Source organism: Equus przewalskii, chromosome 8 (assembly GCF_037783145.1).
Source record: "Equus przewalskii isolate Varuska chromosome 8, EquPr2, whole genome shotgun sequence".
NCBI lineage: Eukaryota > Metazoa > Chordata > Mammalia > Perissodactyla > Equidae > Equus > Equus przewalskii.
Genome location: NC_091838.1, coordinates 35535579 through 35562855, shown reverse-complemented (window position 1 = coordinate 35562855; position 27277 = coordinate 35535579). Strand labels below are relative to the sequence as shown.

The following is a 27277-nucleotide window of genomic DNA, read 5'->3' as shown; positions in this document are numbered from 1 at the left end:
ACAGAGGCTAAGCAATTAAAACACTGGTTAATTTTTATTCAAGCACCATCATTCTGCATTTTGTCAAAGCACCTAATTCTACCTGTTAGAGAACAGAAAACGGCTCTTTTTCATGTGTTTGTACATATACCTTAATAACCCAAGAGTAGATTTTTAAATTGATCCTGTGACCTATTAGCTAATAAAGCAGCAGAGACTGCTGCGTTCAAAGATATCATTCTGCATCTTACTGTGTGGCTCTGACCAAGGAGTTCATCCAGCTCTGGTCAAGCGCCTGCAGCTTGCAGAGGTGTCAGAAGGGGGCACAAAAGAGAAAGGGCAGTCACCTAACAAGTCGCATCAACCATACCGCCCTGCTCAGCCACAGGATGACAACTGTTTCAGAGTTCTCTCAGATAAATGATCATAATTGTGTTCTTTTCATAGTGCTTATTTCACAAGACTGTTACAAACTATAACCATACCATAACTACTATAACTGTAGAATTATTATTATGATACTAATATTATCTTAATGTCAGCAAACTCCTCCTCCTCTCCCCCAACCCTCGCAAAAAATCCATAAAAACTATTTACGCAATCATAAGGATGATTTTCTGATCCTGGGATCAATATGGAAAGACTGCTTCTCCTATTTGCACTTTTACTGAGGCTGATATTCTGATATAATACCCTCTCCTGATGAGGAATGCATTTGGAAATACGGTGGGAGTATGTTCAACAGTAGTGCTACTACCATCATCTTTGGACATGGCAACAGAGTAGGCATACCAGATCCAAAACCCACATGAAGAAAGTTGTTTTCTCCTCAGTCTTTATTTTATTTTTTTTAAGATTGGCACCTGAGCTAACAACTGTTGCTAATCTTCTTTTTTTCCTGGTTTTTCTCTCCAAATCCCCCCAGTACATAGTTGTATAGTTTTTTAGTTGTGAGTCCTTCTAGTTGTGGCATGTGGGACGCCACCTCAGTATGGCCTTATGAGTGGTGTCTTGTCCACGCCCAGGATCTGAACCAGCGACACCCTGGGCCGCCAAAGTAGAGCGTGTGAACTTAACCAGGTGGCCACGGGGCCGGCCTCTCTCCTCAGTCTTAAAGCCTACATTATTATAAAAAGACAAGAACTGAGGAGGAAAAAAGCTTTTCATGTTTAATTTTTCACTAGGTAGTTCTTGTATGTAAGCACAGAGTTTTTAAATTAATTAAACTATTGGACCCATAATTTGGCTAAGTATTAAAGAGAAAAATTTTAATTTCAATTACATTTTATAGATAAAATAAAAGCTCCAAATGTCATACTCAATAGCGTTACTAGGATACAAAGTATCTTGGCTCCAAATATTTAATAAAATTACTACAAAGAGATAATTCCCAAATGTTAGATAAAGCAGCACAAAGAATAGTTTGAGAGGACATGCAGACATAATATAAAGCAGCAGTTTTAAATTAATATAAATAAGAGCAGTCTAGTACCCAACAAAGAGACTGTTTTCAACACAGTAAGGATCTGCTCAGGACGATTCTGGGTCTGGCTCCGGCTGTGACTGAGTCGACAGTAGCTCTGCACCCATTTCACCAGCCAGTCATCTCTTGTTTTTGACTCTTTATGAAGCTCCTTTAATAGTTTCATGGCTAGTGAGAAATTTTTCTATATAACAGAAGAAAAAGTATGATGGCATGTAAGTGATAATTTAGAAATAAAATTATTTTACAAACGAAGCTTTTATCGGCCTGCTTCCCTTTTTGCATGACACAATTCACCTTAGAGCAGCTAATCCATCTCCTTAGCTTCACTTATGTGGATGTCTTTTTATTTATCATAGGGATATAATTTTACAAAGTGTAAAATTCAGCGTCATTTAGTATATTCACAAAGTTGGACAACTATCTCCACTATCTAAATCCAGAACATTTTCATCCACCCAAAAAAAAAGAATCTTTGTCCATTAGCAGTCACTCCCCATTCCTCCTGGCCATTGGCAACAACTATGTCTCTATGGATTTGCCTATTCTGGCCTTTTTTTAACAATGGAATCAGAAAACATGTGTGATTTTGTATCTGGCTTCTTTCACTTTGCATGGTATTTTCCAGGTTCATCCATATTATAGTGTATATCAGTACTTCATTCCTTTTTATGGCTGAATAATATTTTATTGTACAGATATACCACATTTTATTTATTCATTCATCTCTTGATAGACTCTCAGGCTGTTTCCATCTTTTGGCTATTTCGAATAATGCTACTGTGAACATCTGTGTACAAATTTCTGTGTGGACATATGCTTCATTTCTCTTCAGTGTATACTGAGGAGTGGAATTCCTGGGTCAAATGGTAACTCTATGTTTAACTTTTTGAGGAACTGTCAGACTGTTTTCCACAGTAGCTACACTATTTTACGATTCCACCAGAAGTATATGACTGTTCCAATTTCTACACATCCTCACCAACACTTATCATTGCTTCTTTGGTTATAGTCATATTGGTGGATGTGAAGTGGTATCTTGGGTTTTTATTTACATTTTCCTAGTAACTAATGATGTTCAACACCTGTTCATGTGCTTGTTGGCCATCTGTATATCCTCTTTGGAGAAATGTCTATTCAGATCATTTGCTCATTTTTCAGTTGAGCTGTTTGACTTTCTATTGTTCAGTTGTAACTATTTCTCATGTATTCTGGATAGTAGACCCTTATCAGATACATGCTTTCCAGATATTTTCTCCCATTATATGGGTTGTCTCCTCACTTTCTTGAGTGTGTCATTTGAGGCATGGAAGTTTTTAATTTTGATGTATACTGTATCTATTTTTTTATTTGGTTAGTTGTTACATAAATGTCTTTTAAATCTATACTTCTAATTCTCTGCTAGGCTTCAAGACACTTTCATCAGCACTCTGCCTTCCTAATTACCACTTTTTCAACAATACGAGGTAAAAATCTGAGTCATCCTCAACTGCACTCTCTCCATCATTCATCATCTCTGGTCTTCGTATATCTACTTATTGAACGTCTCTTACATCGTTTTCATTCCCGCCACCGCTTCTCTAATTTGAGACTTCCATAGTCTCTCTCTTTTTTTTCCTTCAGCAGTCAGTCTTCCACATAGCTTCCAACTTAGCCAGCATGCTTGAAAAACCTTCAATGACTTCCTAAGTCCTACAGGATCAAGACTCCAGTCCTTAGTTCAGCACTAAAATGCTTTCATGATCCACCTCAAACCAGCCATCAAGAAACTCCCACAATCCCTCTGCTAAGAGCAGACTCTGTAATTCCCAGTTTCTCACTTGCACGATTTTGTTTGAATATATCTTACACTTATAATACCTTTCTCTCCTCTCCAAGTCCAAATCCTACCATTCCCATAAAGCCAAGTCCAAATGCCTCCTTTGACATGAAGCCTTCATATCCCAGGTAGACTTTCTCTTCTTCCCTGTGCTCTCCTAGCATTGTTGACATCTCTTTTCTTTGCCCACCTTATGCTATCATCAGTTATAAGAGCAGTTCTTGCTCTAGATAGTGATCATGAGGACTGGGACAGTATCATCACATCATATAATGATGGGTCCAGTTTGTTAGCTACACGGTGATCCTTGTCATTACTCAGAATTTCCTCACCACCAAATTCTTAAACTCAAATCATCCCATTCTGACCACAAACCTCCTTTTCTAGTCACCAAATTTCTGCTGTGAGTGCTTTATAACCTACTTAAGACCTCTGGTAACTTTACGTGCCTTCTTTCTGCTTTCACCTCCTTCCACATTCAAGCAAGCCAATTATTCCCATCATTCTCTTAGCAGTACACTCAGATCATCAGCCTTTATCTCTGTATCACACTCACTTGGCAAAACCACACTCTGGGTTCATCAAAGTGCATGCCTTCTCTGCTCCTACACTTGCAGATCCACTGGAGACAATGCCAACCAGGTTCTCAATGCTGTCTGACAATCCTTTTCCAGTATGGGAGTCAGTTTTCTCTCACACAGTCCATAGTACTCTTAAAACTTCCACACTTTTCTCAATTCTCCTTCCTGATCACTGTCTGCAGATGACTTTACCTCCCAACTCTCAGAGACAAGAGATGAGTTCTCCTACTCTTCCTCACATCTAAGCCCATTCTTCTTTCCCGCCCTCCATTCAGATAGAAGACTCACCTGTGCCCTGAATCCTGTCCCTGCCAACCTCCACAAAGAATCTTATTTTACCAGTGGTTCCTCCTCTATATATCCAGTCTTTCCTGATTAGTTCTTTCCATTGGGATTTAAACATCCCCAGTATCTTCCACCCTAAAAAAAAATCCTCCCTCACCCCACTTGCTCCTCCTTGCCATGGCTTCTTTTTTTTTTTTTTTAAAGATTGGCACCTGAGCTAACACTGTTGCCAATCTTTTTTGTTTTCTTCTTCTTCTCCTCCTCAAAGCCCCCAGTACATAGTTGTATATATTCTAGTTGTGAGTGCCTCTGGTTGTGCTACATGGGATGCCGCCTCAACATGGCCTGATGAGCAGTGCCATGTCCGCGCCCAGGATCCAAACCAGCGAAACCCAGGGCCACCAAAGTGGAGCATGCGAACTTAACCACTTGGCCACAGAGCTGACCCCTCATGGCTTCTTTAGGAGCAGCCTGTGGCCACTGTCCCCATAGCCTACTCTCATCCATTTCTCTAGCCACTATCATCTGACTTCTTTTCCTCCAGTGAAATAGTTCTCACCAAACTCAAGACCAACCTCCTTTTAAATGCAAGGACACTTTTCACTCTTGATACCTTTGCTCTCTTTGGAAACTGACACTGGTGATTGTGGCCCCTCCCCTGGGGTCTCACAGTCTCTGTCTCCTCTAATCTCATCATTCAGGTTCAGCATCCCTGTAGTCGCCTCTTCCTTTGCTCATCCCATAACTGTTGATGTGTTCGGGGGATTGACTTCGGTTACCATATCCACTCCCATGGTCTCAGTGACGATCCACATGCTGATCACATTCAGACCTCTATCACTAACATAACTTCTTCTCCAGAGCTTCAGATTTCTTTTGTATAAATTATCTAATGGAAATCAAAACTTGCTCATCTTAAAGGCCTCGAAAATTCAACACGTCTCAAACTGAACATATCATCTTCCCCACAAACTGCTCTTCCTCCTACATTCCCATCCCCCAGCTACTCAGGTCTGAAAGCCAGCATACCATCCTTTCTCCTCCCAAACAGAAGTAGTCACCATGTCCTATCCAAGTGAACCTGTTCCTTTTTTTTGAATCTGTCCACTTATCTCCATTTCCTTGACCTCTAACCTAGATATGGCCACCATCATCTCTCACATAGATTAACAGAGAAGCTTGCTAATGCTTTGCCCTTTCTCTGATCCTTTCTCATCATGACCACCAGGATGCTGTTCTAAAATTGTATATCTGACCACTTTGATTCAAGGGCTTTCTTGCACAAAGGTACACAGCCGTTTAGTAAGGGTTAAAATTCAACCTTCACACCATTCAGGAAACCACATGCCCTGGGTCATTCCTGGGTCTTATATGTTATCCCCTTTACTCTATTTCATCTGTCAGTTCCCAACTTAGACATTACCTACAATTTCCCACAAGGCTGGGTCAGGTGTTCTTCCCACATGACTGTCCTTTAATATTATCATATTATAATTGTCTGTCTACTTTTCTATATGCTGTTCAACACAGTATCTCTAGCACCTAATGAAGTACTTGGTAATGAAAAGAGGCAAAACTCAAATTTCAGTTCTGCCACTTCTGAAGAGTGTTGAAGAGTATCGGTAGGTAAATCAAAATACACTGAAGGTTTTTGTAAACTTCAGATATGATTCTTTTTCTCTCCATCTCCAATATTACTGGTTTTGAGAGCTAACTGTAACCCACATGTATATGTGAATATATTGTTGAAAAATTGAAAAAAAGCCAATGTGCCATATGAAAGACTTTTAGCTATCTTGGGGATTTTCACATATTTCTAAATAACGTACTCATAATCCATTTCCTTCCTCCTCTTTCATCATGCCCCTCTCCCAGTTTGGAGGAGTTTGAGCAGTAGTAGGGAGCACCTGTTGTCTCTCCAGCTGGGATGAGCACCCTGACTTCCTGCTAAGAAGCCACATGAACCCATCCTCAGCTGTGTGCCTTGAATGACAGGCCCCCCTGCTGCGATACGAGTATAGAGGAAGTAAGATATGAAACATCCATGGCCATTTCCAACTACAAAGGGCAAGCCTGGAGTTGCCAGAGAGATTCACTATGTAGAATCTGAGGACAAAATCACTATGGTGGAAGAGAGAATCGAGGGAGAGAAAGCAGGTCCTTGGTGATAGTATTTGAAAGCCAGCTCTTCTAGACTTTTCATTTATGGAAACTGATAAATTTCCTTTATTCACTAGGCTGCTCTGGGTTGGGTTTTCTGTTTCTTGTTGTTTTTTTTTCTGCTGAGGAAGATTCACCCTGAGCTAACATCTATTGCCAATCACCCTTTATTTTGTATGTGAGCTGCTGCCACAGCATGGCCACTGATGAGTGGTGTAGGTCCTTGCCCAGGAACCAAACCCAAGCCACCAAAGCAGAGTGTGCTGAACTTAACCACCAGGCCACCGGGGCTGCCCCAGGTTTTCTGTTTTTTGAAACATAAAAATTCCTAACTGATACAACACCCATCTGAAAGAAAAACCTATAAATGAGCATTTAAACTACAAAACAGAAATATTAGTTATTTCTACCAGAATAACATTCTTTGCTTTATGATAGCAATTAATGTAGGGTCATTAAGCGAGCAAGCTCCCCTACAATATTCAAATATGATTTAATTACATATAAAATATGATTTAATACATTTAAATAGTTTATATGCAACTTTTAAGCAAAGCACACTTACATCAAGAAAGGATCTTATTATCAAATGACAGATTTCCACAAACTAAATCTAAATATAATTTGTAACTATCTGGCGAGCACACATTTTGTTAAATAAGATCAAATCTGATATTAGGTTTAACTTCTTTTTAAATAACAGAAAACAATCATTTTGAAATGATTTTCAAGTATATAATAAACTTTAGAGGCTCTCCAGAAAATTTTAAGTAAGTGTTTCTTCAAGTTTACTTTCTTATAAAGAGGAAAAAATACTAACTACTTATCTTTAAGCTTCAGATTTTAAAGAACAGCGAAGTTTCAGAAAAAAAGCTAAGGGCCAGCCTGGATGGCCTAGTGATTAAGTTCAGCACACTCTACTTCGGTGGCCCAGGTTCAGTTCCTGGGCATGGATCTACACCAATCTGTTAGCAGCCATGCTGTGCTGGCGGCCCACATAAAAAATGAGAGGGAGACTGGCATGGATGTTAGCTCAGGGTGAATCTTCCTCAGCAAAGAAAAAAAAGCTAAATTAAGAAAACTCTAGGATACAATAGAGGAAGAGAAATGTTGAGTACTCACCTGTTTCCTTGCACTTTCTATCATCTTCATTTTCATGGAAAACTTACAGCTCTTAATCAGAGAATAAATATCTTCCTCCTGCTCCTGCACTTTCATTCTGTCACTGGAATCTTCATCTCCATCTGTGTTCATACTATGATCATCTGGAGGAAGAGTCAGTTTTTCTTCTATTTTGCTGAGAAAGAAACATCTACACAAAACAAAGAAAAATGAGAACTAATACCAGAGACTCATGAAAGAAATCTTTGATATATAGGGAGCTATGGAATAGCATTTAAGACAGAAATTCTACAGTTATTAAATTTTTGCTCATTTATAGACTGTGAATATGCACTTTAGGTACTGGATTTAATCTCCACTTTAATTAACCAACTATTCAAAGATCACCAAGGACATTTCAACAGAAATTTCCAGATATCATTTATTATTTTCACCCCCACAAAATAAAGCATTTAAACTTATAATTTCCTCTCTTAATGAATGGGCAACATATCCTGTGTTGGGCCAAAAGCCATTTTTCTCCCTGTATCTCCCAATCTAAGGTCCTGCTCCCCAAAAGGTGAAAGATGTAAAGCAACTAACAGGTTATAATCATTGATAATATTAAAAGATATGGTTGTATTGCTATAAAATTATTTTTATTGGTATCATAATTTGCATATATGACTTTGTTCCAGTGATTTTACTTTCATTGTCAGTAACACTGGCAAAGGATCTTAATATACAAAATTCACCCAGATCAATAATCAACTAACTGTCTGTTTATCCAGGGAGTAATTCCAATTTTCTTAGAAACATGGTGGCCAGATAAACTAGCATGTCTCACATTATCTCTTTCTTTTGTTTTTTTGGTCATTCCCAAGATACAAGACTCTCTAGTCATCTCTCTGCTTCTGTGTTCCTCGCACCCTACCCAACACACAAGCACCACTTCCCTCCCAAGAGATGCTGCTGTTTTTTAAGCCTGTACTGTTTCTAATTATAAGAATAAACAAGTAAAAGTGGTATAAACTGGGTACTTGATAAGTACTTGAAAAAATAATTAACGAATGAAACATAAATGTTACACTACCAGTATGAATAAAATGCCCTGGGCTCACAGAAAGGGGAAGGAGGATAAGTAGGGGAGGTAGATAAGTTTTCACAAAATGAGACGGACTTGTTCCTGGAGTTAGAAGAATGCATTCAATTTCAAGCAGTAGAAGAGGTAAGGAAGTCCCAGATAGAAGGAACACGATAAACAAAGACAGAGAAGTGTTATGGTAAATGAAATGTTCTTGTATCAGATTGGGGAGGATAGAGCCAGGAAAAGAATGATCTGTTTAAAAATAACAGAGTTTTGGCTCTGGTATGGCAGTGTGAGCCCCCTGCTGTCTACCTTTCTGCTGATAACAACCACAAACTCTGGATAAGATGCAACATACAACCACTCAAGAACTCTGAGAGTAAATAGAAGACAGCAGACTGTTTGTACAAGGAAGTCAAAACTAGTAGAAGGTACTGCCATTGCGATGTTTCCTGTTTTTTTCTTTCTTTTTCCAGTTTGGCCACAAGGATAACTATGGTTGCAGAGTGGTGTGGCAGCCCTAATGACTAAGATTCTGAAAGAAACGCTGTTTTATTGTGCCCAGAGAAACCTGGAAAGGAGCCCAGGTAGACCAAACATTGTAGTGGGGATCCTGGAAGGTATAGAGCCAGAGAAGGGATCCTCTAATTCTGTTTATGAAGCCACACAGGTCACAGACTACCCCCTAAAGTATGCATGTGCAGAAGTGACTTGAAACAGTGAAGGAAAGACTTGAAAACTGAACTGAGATTTGAACCAACAGAAAGCAAGGCAGACTCTACTATCCAATCTAACACGGCTGGCTGAAATCTTGCTAAAGCAAAATAATCTACGTTCTCCTAAGAACTATAAAAGAACTCTGAGTCTACACAAGATAATATTCACAATTTCTACGAAAGAATCCAAAATTAATTGATATATTAAGAACCAGAAAAACATCCATTCTTAATGGAAAAGACAGTCAACAGATGTCAACTGTAACATGACCCATATGTTGGAATGATCAAATAAGGACCTTAAAGTAGCTATTTTAACTATGCTCCAAGAGATCAAGGAAAATATACATGAAATAAATGAAAAGGTAGGTATCTCAGTAGAGAGAGAGTATAAAAAGAGCCAAACAGAAATTTTACAACTGAAAAATACAATACCCGAAATAAAACATTCACTAAACAGTCTTAAAGAGGAATGAAGACAACAGAGGAAAACGATAGTGAACTTGAAGACAGATCAATAGAAATGACATAAAGACAAAAAGGCTGAATAAAACGAATAGAGTTTCAGGGAACTGTGGGACAATGTCAAAAGGTCTAATATATGTGTAATTGGCATCCCACAGAGAGACAAATTGGGGCCAAAAAAAATTTGAAGAAACAATGACACAAAGGCTCCCAAATCTAGTGACATAAATGTACAGATTCAAGAAGCTTAGTGAACCTCAAATAGTATAAATTCAAAGAATACCACACCTAGACACATCATAATCAAACTACTGATAATCAAAGATAAATTTAAAAAAATCTTGAAACCAGCCCCAAAATATATTACATACAGGGAAACAACAATTTGAATAACCATGACTTTCTCTTCAGAAACATGGAGGCCAAATGATACTGTTGAGGAGGAAGGAGGATCCACCCAGAATTCTACATCCAGAGAAAACATTCTTCAAGAACGACATTAAAATAAAGATAACTTCAGATAAAGGAAAACTAAGAGAATTTATCATGGGCAGACCTGTACTACAAGAATTGCTAAAGGAAAATTTTCAGCTGAAGGGAAGTCGTATCAGAGGAAAATCTGGATCTTGAGGAGCATCATAAACGCTAAGTATAAAAAGACTTTTTTCCTCAAAAGTTCTTTTGAATATGTGTAAATGTTTAAAGAAAAATTATATTACCTATTAGTATTTTCACTATATATTACTTCATATATATGTAAAGTCCACACACACACACACACATATATACATGTATCAGTATATCATTATTTCGACATAATGATAACAAGGACATTTCATCAGGAAGAAAGAGCAATTATCAATGTGTATGCGCCTAATAACAGAGTTCAAAATATAATAAATAGAAATAGACAGAATTAAAGAGAGAAATGGGCAATTCCACAATCATAGTAGAAGATTTTGAAATCCCTATCTCAGCAGCTGATAGGACGAGACCAAAAAAATCAGTAAAGACTAGAAGATCTGAAAAATACCATCAACCTCCTTGACCTAATTGAAATTTATAAACATTACATCCAAGAACTGCAGAAAATACAGGATTTTCAAGTACATGGGGAATACGTATTAAAATAGATCATATGCTGGGCCATAAAACAAATCTCAATAAATTTAAAAAGACTGAAACCATACAGAGTGTTTATGACCACAATGGATTAATTTAGAAATCAATAACAATAAGAGCAACAGAAAACTCACCTATTTGGAAATTAAACAAAACACTTCTAAGTATTTCGTCAATCAAACAAGAAATCACATGAGAATTACAAAATATTTTGAACTAAATGATTATGCAAACACAACATACCAGAATTTGCAATATGCAGCTAAAGCAGTGCTTAGAGAAAGGCATAACTTTAAGCCTTTACATTAGGAAAAAAAAGTATATAATCAATGATCAAAGTTTCTACCCTAAGAAACTAAAAAAAGAAGAGCAAAGTAAGTCTAAAGTAAGTAGAAAAAAGAAAATACTAAAGATGAGACCAGAAATGAATGAAATAGAAAGCACATAAATAATAAAGAAAATTAGCAATGCCAAAAACTGGTCCTTTGTGAACATCAACAGAATTGACAAACGTCTAGCAGACTGATCAAGGAAAAGAATGAGAACACAAATCACCAGTATCAGAAATAAAAAAGCGGTTCCCATCACAAATTCTACAAATAAAAAAGATAAGAGAATAATATGAGCAACTTTATGCCAACAATTTGATAACAAGGTGAAACAGAAAAATTCACTGACAAATACAATTTAACAAAATTGACACGAAAAGAAACAGAAAATTTAAACAGCCCTACATCTACTGAAGAAATTACATACATTATCAAAAATCTTCCCCAAAGGAAAATTCCAGGCTCATATAGTTTCACTGGTGAATTCTATCAAATATTCAAGTAAGAAATAAGAAGGATCTTACATAAACTTTTTTCAAAGACGAGAGAAACAAGTATGTCCCAACTCATTTTATGAGGCCAGCATAACTCTAATACCAAAACCCCACAAAGACACTACAAAAGAGAAAATTATAGACAGATATCCTGCTTTAACATAGACACTAAAATTCTTAACAAAACGTTAGCAAATTCAAGAATATATAAAAGGGATCATCATAACCACGCAGGGTTTACACCAAGAATCTGTTTCATATTCAACATTTGTTTCATATTAAAAAAGCAATCAATGTAACACACCATAAACACAATAAAGAAGGAGTGACATCATAAAGATGGTGACATAGGTCATTCTTTTTTTTTTTTTTAAAGATTTTATTTTTTTTCTTTTTCTCCCCAAAGTCCCCCACCCCCAGTACATAGTTGTATATTCTTAGTTGTGGGTCCTTCTAGTTGTGCCATTGCATAGGTCATTCTTGATCTCAATTCCCCCTCACAAGAGAATCAACTAACAACTATTCATGTATAAGACACCACTGTGAAAAATGTAGAAGAGAGGGGTAAGGCTGAAGCACCCCCCAGCGCCACAGAGACTGAGATGGACCACATTAAAAGGGTAAGAGGAGCAGTGACACATGGCCCCATCCCCAGGCCAACACAGCACTGCACCAAGAGCACCCCCTTGAGCCTACAGTTTCTTCAGTTGGGGGGAAAAAAAGCCCAAGGTGAACATCCAATTACCCCAGTTTGTGCTTCACTAGTCAGGAGGCCCACTTGGGTCTCACTTCACAGGGATTATGGATTATGGTAGAATCTGTGGGGCTTGATCACTGGGGATCAGATTGTGATAGAGAAGAGGGTGAGCCTACAGCAATCAGAGCTCAGTTCTTGGCAGACTGAGTTCCTACCAATAGTGGTAACCAAGTAGAAATCATAACCAACAGCTTTGCTCATCTGCAGAGCCAAGACAATGGTCCAGTCTGACCAGAGAACTCAGCAGGGCACATGTCTGCCTGATTTGAGACCTCAAGCAACAAGCGTTTCTGGCCTTGGAGGGTGTTCTGCTGCTCTGTCCAGGCAGGGAAACTAATTCATAGCTCTGTCTACTGCTGAGTGTAGCTCCCAGTCTGGAGGGATTAAGAAGCCTGACTGGAGCACATGTGAAGCTGTCCAGCAGCACTCAAGCAGAGAGCCCAATCAGCAGCTCTGTCCATTTGCAGAGCCAAGCTGGTAGCCCCATCTGGCCAGAGAGCTTGGTGCACAGTTCTGCCAGATTTCCTTCTTCTCTGAAATATACGGTTAATATCCGCCTTACAGATCACCCAGGATTGTTATGGGGTGAGGAAAAGATGAGGATATGAAAACTATCTCAGACCTGATAATATATACAATTATGTAATAGAGTTGGGACACAGAGGTGGGAGTGTCAAAACTCCAAGTTATAATAATAGAATAATAAAAAAAATCATTAAGCAATATCTTGTTTGCTGCCATTTCACTACCTAACAATCAGCTGCAAGGCAGACACAGATGGACCACTGCCCCCGCTGCTCCCCTGCCTTCTCTCATTGCCAGAAGCATGTTCATAACCAATCACTCAGCACAAGATGAATCCAATGTGAGTGGGCAGCAATTCCCCCACAGGGGACAAGTGGGGACAAAGGACACACTGCTGACACAGTTTTGTTAGAACAACTTAAATGGGAAACTGGCAAGATGCTAAACCATAGTTTGGGAGAAAAACCATTCTGGTAATGTCAGAAAAGAATCTACACTCAACCCAAAAAGATGACATCTTACCGATTTGTGATGATGTCATCCCAGATGTTCATTGGGTCCATTTTAGCATCCGGATATCTGTTTGTCCAGGTTTTTAGAAGTCTCTTAAGGGGAATTTGAGATGATAAATTACCTAAAAATAATATTAGAGAATGACTATATCCACAGCTCAATGACAAGACCAACTTATAAAGTGAGCTCCTATAGTAAAGAGAAACTTAATTCAAATTTCTTGTCCAAATTAAAAAATTCTGTCTCCTTTTGCAACAGGAACACAAAGCTACCATATTAAAACTAATATATTCTGACATTAAAACTCAATTTCTTAAGGATATAGAGTAAAGATGTAGAAATAAATACACACAATTTTTACACTTAGCACAGGTCCACAATCCTTCACCCATAATACCAAAATCTAAAAAGCACTGAAAACTGAAAAGTTTTTTTCATAAGATTGCAGCCCATTTTCTCATTGGCAAAATCTGATCTGAGTCGGCATTAGGGCTACTTACAGTCTTTGTTTATGCCATTCATATGAATGTTTATCACGTAAGCTGGAAACACATCATTGTGTTTAATTATGGAACACTACCCCAGACCCTGGTGAGTGCATAAGGTTACATCATCATAATAATATCCAAAACAATCTGGCCTCAAAGGTTTCAGAAAGGGGATTCATAATAATCCTCATGAAATTTACATTTCACATTGCTAATGTTTAAAGCTTTAGATTTCTCTTTCTGTGGTGGGAAAGCAGTGGGTAAGAACATAAGCTTAAATCAGAGAGTCTTGGGTTCAAACTCTGCGTCTTTTACTAATAAGCTTAGGCAAGTTATTTAATCTCTCTCAGCCTCTATAAAATGAGGAGAAAGAATGTACATCTCATAAGGCTGTTTTAAAAGCTAGGTTATACAGAAAAGAGGGATTAACATAACTCCTCAAAGTAGAAAACACAATGAATGATATATCATTAATAATATGTCCTTGAAAAATAATTCTCCAAATTTAAAACTGGGAACAGTTAGGTTGATAGATATGAATACCAATTTTTATTAGTACTCTAAAAAGTGTTTTTCATAATTATTTTTAATTATTTAGGACAAAAACTGAAATTCAGATTTATAACTAAGATATGTTACTATTGCAAAGATGTAATATACTCTTTTCCCTTTGACTCTGGGGGGCTTCTCATAGGCACCAGGACAAAATCCACTCATTGGTGGCAAAAAGACCTTCAAGATCTGGGGACTGCTACCTGCAGCCTCACCTCCCCTCAGGCCAGGCCACCTGGCATCCAGTCACAGAACTTGGGGCACCTCAGGGACACTGCAGGCTTTCTGTCAGGCAGGCACTCTGTGAGCCCCTCTCTCTCTATTCCATGTTCAACTCAGGCCCTCCTCCAGTAGTCTCCTGCATTCCTCAGTCGAGGGCAGGTTCTGTGTTTCATCCGGGATCCTATGCACATCTCTGCCTCAGCAGGTATCATGGGTGTTGGAATACTTTTTTGAAGCTTCTCCAAGCTAGGCAATATGTTTTATTTGGCTTTGCATCTCCAGTGCCTAGAATAGTGCTTGACCATTTTAAACATTTATTTCAATGACCTTAAAGCATATACTTGTAGAATGAACTCAAGGCAGTTTCTAGTCCATACATTAAGAAACATGTACTAAGCAAAAAAATCAGATGCCAAAACTCTTCTATAATTATAAAAGAAAAAAGTAATGGTAGGTTATAAAAATTACCTTGTTTGCTTATAAAGCTGATGAACTCCTGAATTTCTATTAAAGTTTGTAGAGATTGCAATTTGGTGAGTCTACTTCTCTCTAAAAGGACATCAATACTAGAATAGCTCTAGAAAAAAGACATTTAGTACTGTTTATAAATCAATATATTGCTTTAAATTTTAATATAGTTCTCTCAAACATGAAATATGGCAACTACCCAACAGAAACATCAATTGGTACACAATGTGTCTCAGAGTAGTTAATTAGTACATCATAGAAGCAATTAACAAATGGTTTAAATTTTTTAAAATAATTTAGGTTTTAAATCACATTTTGGTCCAGCAAAATCAATAAAATCAATATAATCAGGCTATCATTGCATCTATTTGACACCAATTTTTTAAAATCACAGCATCCTATAATGTAAACCTGCCAACTACAGAAGCCAATTCTTTCTTCTTCAATAAACTTCCTCTTGAGTGTACTAATCAACTTCAAAAAAGTTTAAAAAATAAAAATAAAGACAATGAAAGAGTATGCTTCTATGGTCAATATATGCCAGTGACAAATGTTGTTAATAACACTCTACACAAGACATTGACTTTAAAAACAAACAAACATCAGAGGAAGATTCTCAGAAAAGCAAAAGGAAAGAAGGCATAATTGCAGAAAATGAACAGGGAAGATTAATCCATATTCTTCTCCAAAAAGCAACCAAACTTCTGTTCAGCTACTTCAAATAGAAAAGTCTGCTCTCAAGTGTTCTTTAACAGCGTGAGAAAGATAAAAACCTAAAGAAAAACAAAAACTGGAACTTTTTTGGGGGGGGATGGTTGGTGAAGAAGATTGGCCCTGAGTCAACATCTGTTGCCAGTCTTCTTTTCACTTGAGGAAGATTGTTGCTGGGCTAACATCTGTGCCAATCTTCCTCTGTTTTGTATGTGGGATGCTGCCACAGCATGGCTTGATGAGCAGTGTGTAGGTCCACACCTGGGATCCAAACCTGTGAACCCTGGGCCACTGAAGGAGAGCAAGCGAACTTAACCACTATGCCACCGCGCTGGCCCCAAAATAGAACTTTTTAAAACAGAAAAAAGTGATTAAAAAAGCCTTAAGACAAAGGATAGAGTGGAGATAGCAGAAGAAACTGGAAGAATAGAAAGAAGGAAATAGGTAGTATGAAATAGTAAAGGAACATTTTTGCTTGTTGATTTTTTTATTCATGAGTTTACTGACTTTAAAAAATACTATAGAAATGGTCTATTTCAGATTGGTATATCCATATTACCTGCATGAAAATCCGAATGCAATTTTCAATATAATATTTGGCTCTGTCGACATCATCTTGTAGGATATAAAGGAGACTCAATTCCTGACTGTAATGAAGCTCTACAAGGACCTTCTGGAGCTCCTTGCTCACAGCTTCATCAATAAATGTCAGCAGGGACTGGTCTCCCTCACCTTGCAGAAGTAGCTTCAGCTTGCTGCGGATCATGTAAGGTAGATAGGTCTCCTAAGGAGAGAATCTGCTTGTAACTTCAGAAAACCAATTGAATTATGCCTAATTATTTTATTACTATAATATTGTTTGGTATAATTTTATAGGTCAAGATTTAGAGCCAAAGTGATGATGTTTCAAACCTAAAACTAAAACTTTTAAAACTAGTTCATTTAAAATTGCTCATTTTGTAACCACAAAATATAGGAACACGTCCTACAGAAAAAAGGAACTACTTTTAGTTGAAAGACAACTGGATGATACATACAAAATGAGGAACCTATAAGGACAGCCAACACAGCAGCAGTGTGAGAGGGATCAGGAGAGCAGCCTCGCTCTAGGAGTTGGGTGACCCTGTGTGTGGGGAGCCGCCTTGCTCCAGGAGTTGGGGCAGGCCCATGTGTAGCCGGTGATTCAGTGCAGAGACAACAGGAAATATTCTTCCATGTAGTCATACCAGAGATGTTAATACATATTTTTAAATGCATCCCATTTGTTTTGAAGGTTAGCTAAAAGTGATTAGAGAGTAAACAATACTATGGAGTTTGTGGGGGGAGTCAGGTTACTACCTTGTTTTTGAAAAGTTTTAAAGAAACTTCATTAATTAGAAAACACCTGACTATCTAAAATATTTATTTCATTGACCTCAAAAATAATTCTACCCACCTGATAAAATGGTTCATTCCACATTTTATTTAAATCTGGAGGGTTCGCACTGTCAACACTGACTGTAGAACAGTATGCCAGTGATTTCCACTCAGCAAGTTGGTTATAACAGTCAAGGGATGCAAGTTCCCAAAAATCCTTCTCAGCTTCCATAGGCTCACCATCTACCCACTCTTGTTTATTGAGAGCCTGGCAAAGAAAAGTTCCTAAGATTGTTTTACAAAGTTGGAAAGAATACGATGAAAGCATCTGTATCATAAGTAGCGTAATATTTATACTAAGGATAATCATTTTCAGATTTATGACAAGGTGAGAGAAAATGGAAAATAGCATTAACAGTGAATAGAATAAAAAAAAAAGGAATCTTAGAGTAATAAATATAAAAGTCCTTACCAAGATGAAACTATTTCTCTGAGAAACTTACCAGTGAGGCCACTTAATAAACCGAGGACTTTAAATGATCCATAATTTGATTTAAATCAATACTGTGGGTTATTTACTACTTAAAAAGTTCTTAGAATAAAAATTAGAAAATAGGACATTTACAGAAAATTACAGAGGATTTTACAACCCGGATTGCTGAATCAAGAGTCTCATAGCTTACAGACCCTGAATGTCAACTACTTGCTGGACATCTACACTTGGATAGTCACTGGCAACTCAAAACACAAAGTGTACAAAAGTGAACTTATAGTTACCTTCCCCAAACCAATTCTTACCTACTTCTTTATAAATGTTTTACTTACTAAAGGAAAATAATCTACTCAAACAGAAATTATTTAATAATAGCAGATATTGAAATAACATCTTACAGTTCTATAGTACTTGGTAAGAAATGCTTTCTCTTTTATTCAACGATGTTTTCTTAAGAAGAGCAAGAAATACAACAAGAATTATTTCACATTTGGTTATTTTGAAACCATTCCTTTAATCTAAGGAATAAAGCTGAAATATTTTGAAGCTCTAAATCCTAAAGCTGACAGTTTTTCTATTTAGAGAACAAGTGGTTAAGAAACTGACATATTTGCCAGAGATCAATTTTACCTCATTATACTGCTTAACGGCTTCAGAATAATCATTTCTTGCTTCTGCTAATAATGCATTCTGAGTGACTTGCTTTGTTCCTATCTCACTATTAAAAATCCCACGGAGGATGTCATATTCTCCAATTGATCTATACAGTCTATAAAACAACAACAACAAAAGTCCAAATCAGTGAATGCTCCAATATTTTTGAAGTATTTATTCTAATGAAATGATACTAAATCAAGATGTCACACATTATGTTAACTAAAAAAGATATATGTTATTTTTGTTTTATAAAAATATAAAATCTTAAAAATTTTGAAGTTACCATTAGGTTTCATTACTTTGGTCATACAGAAGGCAGAAATTATTCTAAAGTGAATTTAAAGTGAAATCTGAAATTATCATAGGTCTACAATGTATAAATTGTCTCATTAAATAAATCTCTTCTGGTTTAATGCATTACAGGAACACTCCACATTACCTGTGGGTGACCGCTTTGGAATCTCTGTCTAGCCCTAAAACCTAGAACGTAGCCAAAAATCCAGAAGCAAGTAAAAAGTAATCCCAGTCCTACTGATGCCATGTTGTAATCCATGTTCTATGACCAGCTCAATTCTACTGACAAGTAATTTTATTCTAGATGTAATATTTGATAGAGCATTCATTCATCTCATCAGCACAATCTCCTTGACCCCATCAACAAAACTTCCCCTTTAAGATATGCTCAAGAAAGTTTGTTCCATGCCCCCTGGCAATTTTTTTCAATTTTTAAGTCTCAACATAAATATCATCTCTTCCTAAACCTATAGTCACTTGATGTGATTCCTTCTTAGTTTTCCTGCAGTTTGGTCCCTTCCCGGGTATGATATCTTTTATTACATGAAAAGAGCCCAGGGGCTCTTTCTCAGAGCCTACCGATTCCAAATGTAGGTAGAAATCTAACAGATATGGCTCTTATTGCCCTGCTCATAGAGGGCTAAAAGTAAGAAAGTAGAGACAGAGAGATGGGAGGTAGGATAACAACTCACAGCCCAAGAGCCCAAGAGGAGATGGGAGCTACAAACATTTTCCAGAAATTCAGAAAAGAGATGAGTTTCATGTCCATCTGACACTGGCCTCAAGGTCCCTGGATTATGTACACTATAACATGGTCAAAATGATGATCATGATATATCAAGGAAAGGCTAAATTATGTTCTGAATATCGTTTGAAAGGAATACAAAAATATTACATACAAAAGTATGAGGAAGTATCAAATGAAGTTATAAAAAAAATGTTTAAAGTTTAGGCCCTTAAAAGTTGTGTGCTTCATTGACCCAGGAAAAACACATTATATGAGTTTCTCACTCCCTGGAAACACTATATATACACACAGTGTTACTTGCTGTTCTCTCGTACATCTGAAACAACAGGATAAAGATGGCTCTTGTGTGAATCAGTGTTAGCTAAGAGACAATCTCTGAACTGCCCCAGCATTTACCTTGCCTCTCAGAGAACTCACTACCTCGTACTTCATGTTATGGTTAGTTAAGCATATAGGTATACATTTCCTACACAAAACATGGCTAGTTTTGTGAGTTTGTGAGAAATGTCTAATTCATATTTTAATTCTTCTCAGCACCTGAAACAACGCCCTCCTCACTCACAGCACCAATTCAGAAAGGAAGAGAGAAATGACTATAAAAGAGAGAGAAGTGCAAGGATGCCTCACCCTCACCTTTACTCTTTTTTTCTCATAGAACCTGGAGATCTAAAAATCAGTGCTATAAAATCAAAGTTCAAATTAAATTTCAACCTAATCCAACATTCTCCTCAAAATCAGGCATTGGTTTTCTTATGACAAAACCACAGATAAGGGAAGAATCAAGACATAATGCAAACTGGCATAACCACAAAACGGAATTTGTTTTTCCCAAATAAACAAAATAATTGGATTAAATTGTTTCCAAAATTTTAAGTCCTGCTGAAAATAAGTCATTCTCTATTCGATTTAGCAAAGCAGCAAAAACATATAAAACACTAGGAACTGTAAGTTACAACCACACTATGTAGGAAAAAAAAGACTGTAGTACATTGAAAGAAATTAAAAGGTTTAATTAATGTTCTCTTTCCTTGAGCAATACATTCCTCATCATGACAACTATCCTTGACTCATGGAATGGTACTCAGGCTGAAAGATTTTTCAAAAAATTTCATAGACTGTTACTATCAACTTGATTTGTTCATTTTCTGCCAAAATAAAGCCAAGATTTTTCTGTATTACTTTGGTTAAATTCACTGTTTTCCCAACAATATCTGCATCACAGAGCTTACTTAGCAAGTTCCATCCATCTGACAAAATCAGGGTAGAGACAGGGTCTCCCTCGAACTCGCTTGGCAGGTGGCTCTTCAGGCAGCAGGTGGAGCAAGGCCTCCTCCAGAAGGCGGACGCCTACAGGCTGCTGCAGACTGGCCAGGCAGCTGGCACTGACAGAAGCTGGGTTGAGGCTCAGCAAGTCTGCGTGTTGGCAACTAATTTCCTGTGAAACCACAAACACATGTAGCTATTTAGCCTGTGGTACTTCGCCCATATCATCACAAGTGAATAAATCATTTTGCTAAACATAAAAGAAAGTTTTGATGTAAGTAGTGATACAACCAAAAGTTTCTCTGTGTAATTCTATTAACAAATTTTCCTTAACATTTGATTTGCTCAAAGGAGGAGATGACCTTTTATATTTACACTTCTAATCCATGGATTAACTTAAAGCAAGGAAACTACTAGTAAAATATGAAGATTTTTATGTATATTCTATATATCCAAACAACAATTGCAGTTTCCAGGAATATTTAGCCTGAATAGATATGTTTCCAAAGCAGTTGAAACACAAAGATTTCATATCCAATCACCAAAAAGTAGGTACATTCACCTCTGTTATTCTATTCAACATCATTTTTTCCATCTTTTTCCACCCAGGGGCTAACTTATTTAATAATATTGAATACAGGATTTCAGGAACTATTATATTGACCTTTACTTTGTAACTCTCAATTTGAGAGTTCTCTAATTATGAAAATAATGAAAAATAAGCCCCACATCAATATTGAAAACAATGTGAATAGTGTGACAACATTTGCACTAAATGGAAGAAATTTGCACTAGACTGGAAGAAAACATGGGCATTCAGGTCTTATGTGTGTGTCTGTGCATGGACACACACGCAGATTTCTGGAAGACAGTCATCCCCATACATCCACACCAGCCTTTTCCTGCCATCCTTGCAGCTGTGTCATACAAGGACCCCTTGCTAAGTCTGACCAAGTTACTACCAAGCCAACCTGAGTTTTATATTAGGGGTCTTGGAAGAATACAGATTCTCCAAAGTAAGCAAACAAACAAAAATGTTCCTCATTCAGAGAAGGAACTAGAGGTACAGGAAAGAAAATCCAAATAAAATTCTATTTCAATTAATAACATATGAAATTAAAAACAAAGCAATTAATAACATAGTTGAGGTGTCAGCTTTTGAGATAACACCATTCTAATTTGGACAGGGAAGCCCAGGATATTTTTAAAGTTGTCTTTTTTTTGTTGGGGAAGATTCACCCTGAGCTAACATCTCTTGCCAGTCTTCACCTATTTTGCATATGGACCACCACCACAGCATGGCCACTGACGAGTTGTGTAGGTCCATGACTGGGAACCAAATCTGGGCCACCAAAGCAGAGTGCATTGAACTTAACCACTAGGCCACCAGGGCTGGCCCAATATATATTTAATTTTCAAGTAATCCCTTCATTATACAAATATTAACTGAATGCCTTCTATACTTCAGACATTGTGGTAAACATGTTGTCCCTGACTGCATGTAGCTTAGGATTTATTCCTATTTGCCCAAGAGAAGTCTTTTGTGAAACGGTTTTAATAAATAAACAACTATTATTGGGATATCATTTCTCTCTATATAAATGTGTGCTCATAATTTAAATGAGTCTGTAATTCTCTTTTCAAGAAGACTGACTGTTGTGTATAATCTTGCTGACAGTATCATTTTACTTTATAAAGAATGATTTGCTAAGCAAAAAAACTTCAGCCAACCAATTTTACTTCTTATAAATTCCAAAATAGAACAAAGTAATGAAGCCTAATTTTTAAAATGTTGACATCTAATGGAATTAGTAACAATACTCCTTGTTTGTACCTTTATCTCATTGTATTAGGTGAAGCCAGGGGTCATTTCTTCATTTCAAATATTCCATCGTTCTTAAATAGAGATATGCATATAGAATACCCTCAACAAGTGTTTTTGTAAAGAAAATCAAAATTTTATATAAAGATCAAACAAGCAATGAATAGCATAAATGTAGGGTACCAAATTAATGTCTGTTTGCCAGTCACTAACCGCATCGTGGAAAAACAGCTGAATGGATTTTTCTTCCAATTGGAAGGTTAGAGTTAGGATAGTCTGACAAATACAGGATATGCCACAGACAAAACTCATTTGGGGAAGTCATGGTAGGGCAGTGGTATCTCCAAGAGACAGTCATCCTTGCTAAACAAGAACTCATACGAATGCTATGCCAAACACACTATGATGTCATGGAGAGAGAACATAGTTGTGGTTTCAGATATGAATCATAACTAGAAACTCACAGTAGCAAATGCTGCAGACTGCAGGCACTGACTTACATTCATGCTGCTTTCTTCATGGTCAGTGCCAAATAACAAGCTCCAGGGTGAGGAGAAGTTACTTACAGACTTACTGATGGTTCATGATTCTCCTACACAACAATGGAAAAACTAGTTTTTTAAATAAATATAGGGACAAAACTAGGAAGTGAGATTTTAAAAATCACTTCAGACTACAATGTAAAGAGAAACTTATTTTGAAATACTGGCCAATTCAACACAATTTCTCAAAACTTATCTTTAGTGTGGCTGAGAGAAAAACACTGAAGGAACTTTACTTGCAAATTACAAACCAATAAAAATAGAACTAATACATAATAAGAAACTATATTAATAGTTTCATGCTGCATCAAAAAGAAAAAAAAAGAAAAACTAGTACTTCATCTCAGGGAATTATTATCCAATTAGTTGGCAAACCAAAGCTACTGATAAGTTGTACTAAAGGATATAGTTTTTTAATTACTCCAGGGACATTACTAGTTACAAAAATACTAGAATGAATCAAAGAGATTTTCTATCAGGGACTTTGTAATGATCCATGTTTTGAATGGCAAAGAAAATATTTCCTATATGAAAAAAGTATTGCCTAATTACAAAGGTCTTCTCTGATGACTCCATCTAAGTATCTGTAATGGTACATACACCTGACCCCAATCAACAGGCTGTCTGCTGAGCTGTTTCATTACTACCCTACATTACTTTAGTACTTCTATATTACTCAAGTTCTATGACACTTACTACTACTTCATGTTATCTTCTGCATTTGTCTGTTTATTGTCTGCTACCCATCTGGACTGTAAGTTCTAGGAGGGTAGGAATTTGTGCCTCTTCATGACTGTGTCCTCATCATTGAGAACAGCAAAGCATGTGCTCAGTCAACATCTCTTGAAGGCAGTCAGGAGGCAGGATAGAATTTGGTGAAACACTACATAAGGAAAAACAGCTAAACAACATGCAGAGTTCAACCAAAATACTGAAGGGACTGGCTTATTAAAGATGAGAACATTTTTATACCAAATTTAATGTCTGATTATTCTGTCATATATAAGGGTTTTTTAAAAAAAATACAGATAAATTACATCTACCCATCTGGGAAGAGGTAACCCAAATAGAGTACATCCATTCTGTTAAACACCTTGTGTTTGAACTTGTGAAACAAAGTTATTATGATGAGAAGGCATATTTTATGAAGCGCAACTTTTACCTGGATACAGGAGATGAAAGGTGGAAAGAAAGAGACAGTGGTGTTAAGAAAATTATTGAAGTCCTGGAGCAACTTCTGAGTAATGTTGTTTTTTTCAGACATGGTCTTATATTTATCCATCTCTTTTATAATTCCAGAAAACAAGCTGCCAAAGAGCTGCTTTGCAATTATTGGGTCTCTCTGTAAAATATTCAAAACAAAGACAAATTGAGATCTGAAGTAAAAATGCTATAATTCACCAATTACTTGAAAATACAAACTGTTGCAGACAATCTACTATACATCTCAATTCTATTTAGAAAGTTTTAACAGGCATTGACAAGGGTAGTATTTGGAATTTAACCAAATATATCCATTTGACACATGCCTTATAAAAGGTTTGACAGCATGGATTTTGACCCAGAAGTATGAATCTAAAAGCTGGCTTAATCACATACGTAACCCATAGCTTAACTCCCGAGTGAGTCCGGGCCTTCAGATTCCTCATCTTTAAAATGGGATAACAGGGGCCAGCCCTGTGGCTGAGTGGTTAAGTTCGCGTGCTCCACTTTGGTGGACCAGGGTTTTGCTGGTTCAGATGCTGGGTGCAGACCTAGCACGCTCATCAAGCCATGCTGAGGTGGCGTCCCACATAGCACAACTAGAAGGACCTACAACTAAAATATACAACTATGTACTGGGGGGCTTTGGGGAGAAGAAGAAGAAAAAAAAAAGATTGGCAACAGATGTTAGCTAGGGCCAATCATTAAAAAAAGAAAAAAATTAAAATATAAAACGAGGATAGCAGAACATCTCACAGGGTTGTGGTGAAGATAATGCACGTCAAATGCTCAATGCAGTAATGGTAAGACCTTGGAGACAAATTAAATTAGATTTTTAGGTATTACCCTCACATCTGCATCATAGTGAAGCTTAAGATAAGTAACTGATGAACTTAAATACCAATTTTAATTTTCAAAGTTCCAGCATTATGACCCCTTAAACTGTTAAACCATCAGTAGCCATTCTGTGTTTTTCATGTTTGGGACATTCAGCTGTAACAGCACACTACCTGCCGTATTACAGCTTTAACCCTCACACTCCATGATCATAGAAACATTATCTTTTATTTGTGTCTATGACACCAGGACTAACAACAGTTCACAGCACGCAGTGTCTATTTTTTAAATAAAGGTGTGAATGCATGAATAAACAAAATTTAAAAATTATTTTGCTTGATAGAAGTTGTGTCTGAATAAAAGTAAAACTGGATTTGTTCTTTATTAATTTAAAGTAATGTATTTGTCTTATAAAAAGCTATATAAAATTTTAGAAAATATGGATCAGGAAAAAAGAAGAAAATATATATAACCTATACATACACTGCATGGAGGCAGTCACTGCCACAGGTTGGTCTTTTACTGACATGCACACTCTTTTATATGGTGTCTATTGTTTGGTAACCTGCTTTTTTCACTTAACATGTAGCAGACAGGCTTCCATATCTACAACTCACTGATTCTTGAGTCTTGTGTACAAATTCCTTCATTTCCCAGAGAGTTCCACATGTTCATTCTCTTCCAATAATGGCAGTGGTACTTAAGACAAATAACTTCTTCAGAGCAATGGGATGCTGCTGCAGGACAGGTCCTGTAATTGCTTGTTTACATGATCCTCTTTACTTCTCTTCACGTGAGGCTCATGATGAAGAATGGCACCCCAGGACAGCAGAGGGGGCCTCACCTGTTTTGTCTAACGTGTACCCCAGTGCTTAGAACAGTCCCTAGCATACAAAAGGAGTTGCTCCATAGATAAACATTTGTTGAATAAATAAAGTATTGGAATTTGAAAAATATAAAGGAACACATTCCTGCTTAAAGAAAAGAAACAAATGTAGTCAGGCTTTTTCTTTTCTTTTTTTTTTTGTAGTCATGCTTTTTCAAAACAATATTCACCATCTTTATTTTTTCCAAGCACAAATTAGATGACTTGACTTGGACATAGGTCTCTTAACAGTCTCAGGCTTGCTAACCTGCTACCATCATTATATACCACATACCTCTCCAGCATGGACAGATGCAAATCATGCCTAGGAGTGAAGGTGTCAACATCATTTTTAAGGCAGTGATGTGAGTACATGTGTGCAAGGCACTAGAAAAACTGAGAAACAGTGGGAGCACAGAAAAAGCACTGGACCAGGTATCAAAACACAGAGGGGTCTTGCCCTTGCTCCACACACAGTAAGACATATGGCTTTAGCCATATTAGCCATTCTTTGCTAACTTTTAATTCTTCATCTGTAGAGGTGTCTAACAACTGCCCTTATGTCACAAAATTACTAGGAGAATCTAATGAGAGAAATGTGAAAGCACTCCCTAATAATCAAGGGCTGCACTGTGATGACAGTTAACATGAATTTCTATGTGGAATAAAACTGCACAGAGTCTCACACATACACATGAATGCAGAGAAAAATGATGAAACTGACCAAGGTCTGCAGTCTAGTTAACACTGTCATACTAATGTTAATATCTAGGTCTTAATAATATACTATGGTTATGTAAGATATCACCACTGGGGGAGGCTAGGTAAAGGGTGGGTGGGACTACAGACTATTTTTGCAAATTCCTGTCAATCTATAATTACTTATTTTTTTTTTATTTTATTTTTTTTTTGAGGAAGATGAGCCCTGAGCTAACTACTGCCAATCCTCCTCTTTTTGCTGAGGAAGACTGGTCCTAACATCCATGCCCATCTTCCTCCACTTTATACGTGGGACACCTACCACAGCATGGTTTGTGCCAAGCAGTGCCATGTCTGCACCCGGCATCCAAACCAGTGAACCCTGGGCCGCCGAGAGGTGGAACATGCGAACTTAACCGTTGCGCTACTGGCTGGGCCCTATAATTACTTAGATTAAATAAAAAGCTTAAAAAATAGTAAAGGGCCATGCAGATATAACCCATTATTATAATCAATATTATAATCCATATTTGTACTAGAAATTTAAGTACAATAAAATATAAAGCATTATATTTTAGTTGCCAGCATAATAATAATGCACTATATATATATATGTAATTACAATAATATAAAAATAACAT

General features: G+C 37.0%; 1 protein-coding gene across 4 annotated transcripts in view; it reads right to left on the bottom strand.

The window, feature by feature from the left end:
* Positions 1-27277, bottom strand: part of PRKDC (protein kinase, DNA-activated, catalytic subunit) — a 202059-nt gene that overhangs the window by 29332 nt on the left and 145450 nt on the right. For all 4 annotated transcript variants that reach the window (XR_011543431.1, XM_070631659.1, XM_070631657.1 and 1 more), the window contains 9 exons: positions 24195-24374; positions 20635-20840; positions 18337-18475; positions 17293-17481; positions 16417-16641; positions 15147-15255; positions 13426-13537; positions 7430-7619; positions 1472-1646 (listed from right to left, as the gene is read on the bottom strand). Coding sequence is in view for 3 of the 4 variants with exons in the window: in XM_070631659.1 (XP_070487760.1) it covers positions 1472-1646; positions 7430-7619; positions 13426-13537; positions 15147-15255; positions 16417-16641; positions 17293-17481; positions 18337-18475; positions 20635-20840; positions 24195-24374 (1525 nt within the window). In the remaining variant the exon portion in view is untranslated. The remainder of the gene's footprint in view (positions 1-1471; positions 1647-7429; positions 7620-13425; positions 13538-15146; positions 15256-16416; positions 16642-17292; positions 17482-18336; positions 18476-20634; positions 20841-24194; positions 24375-27277) is intronic.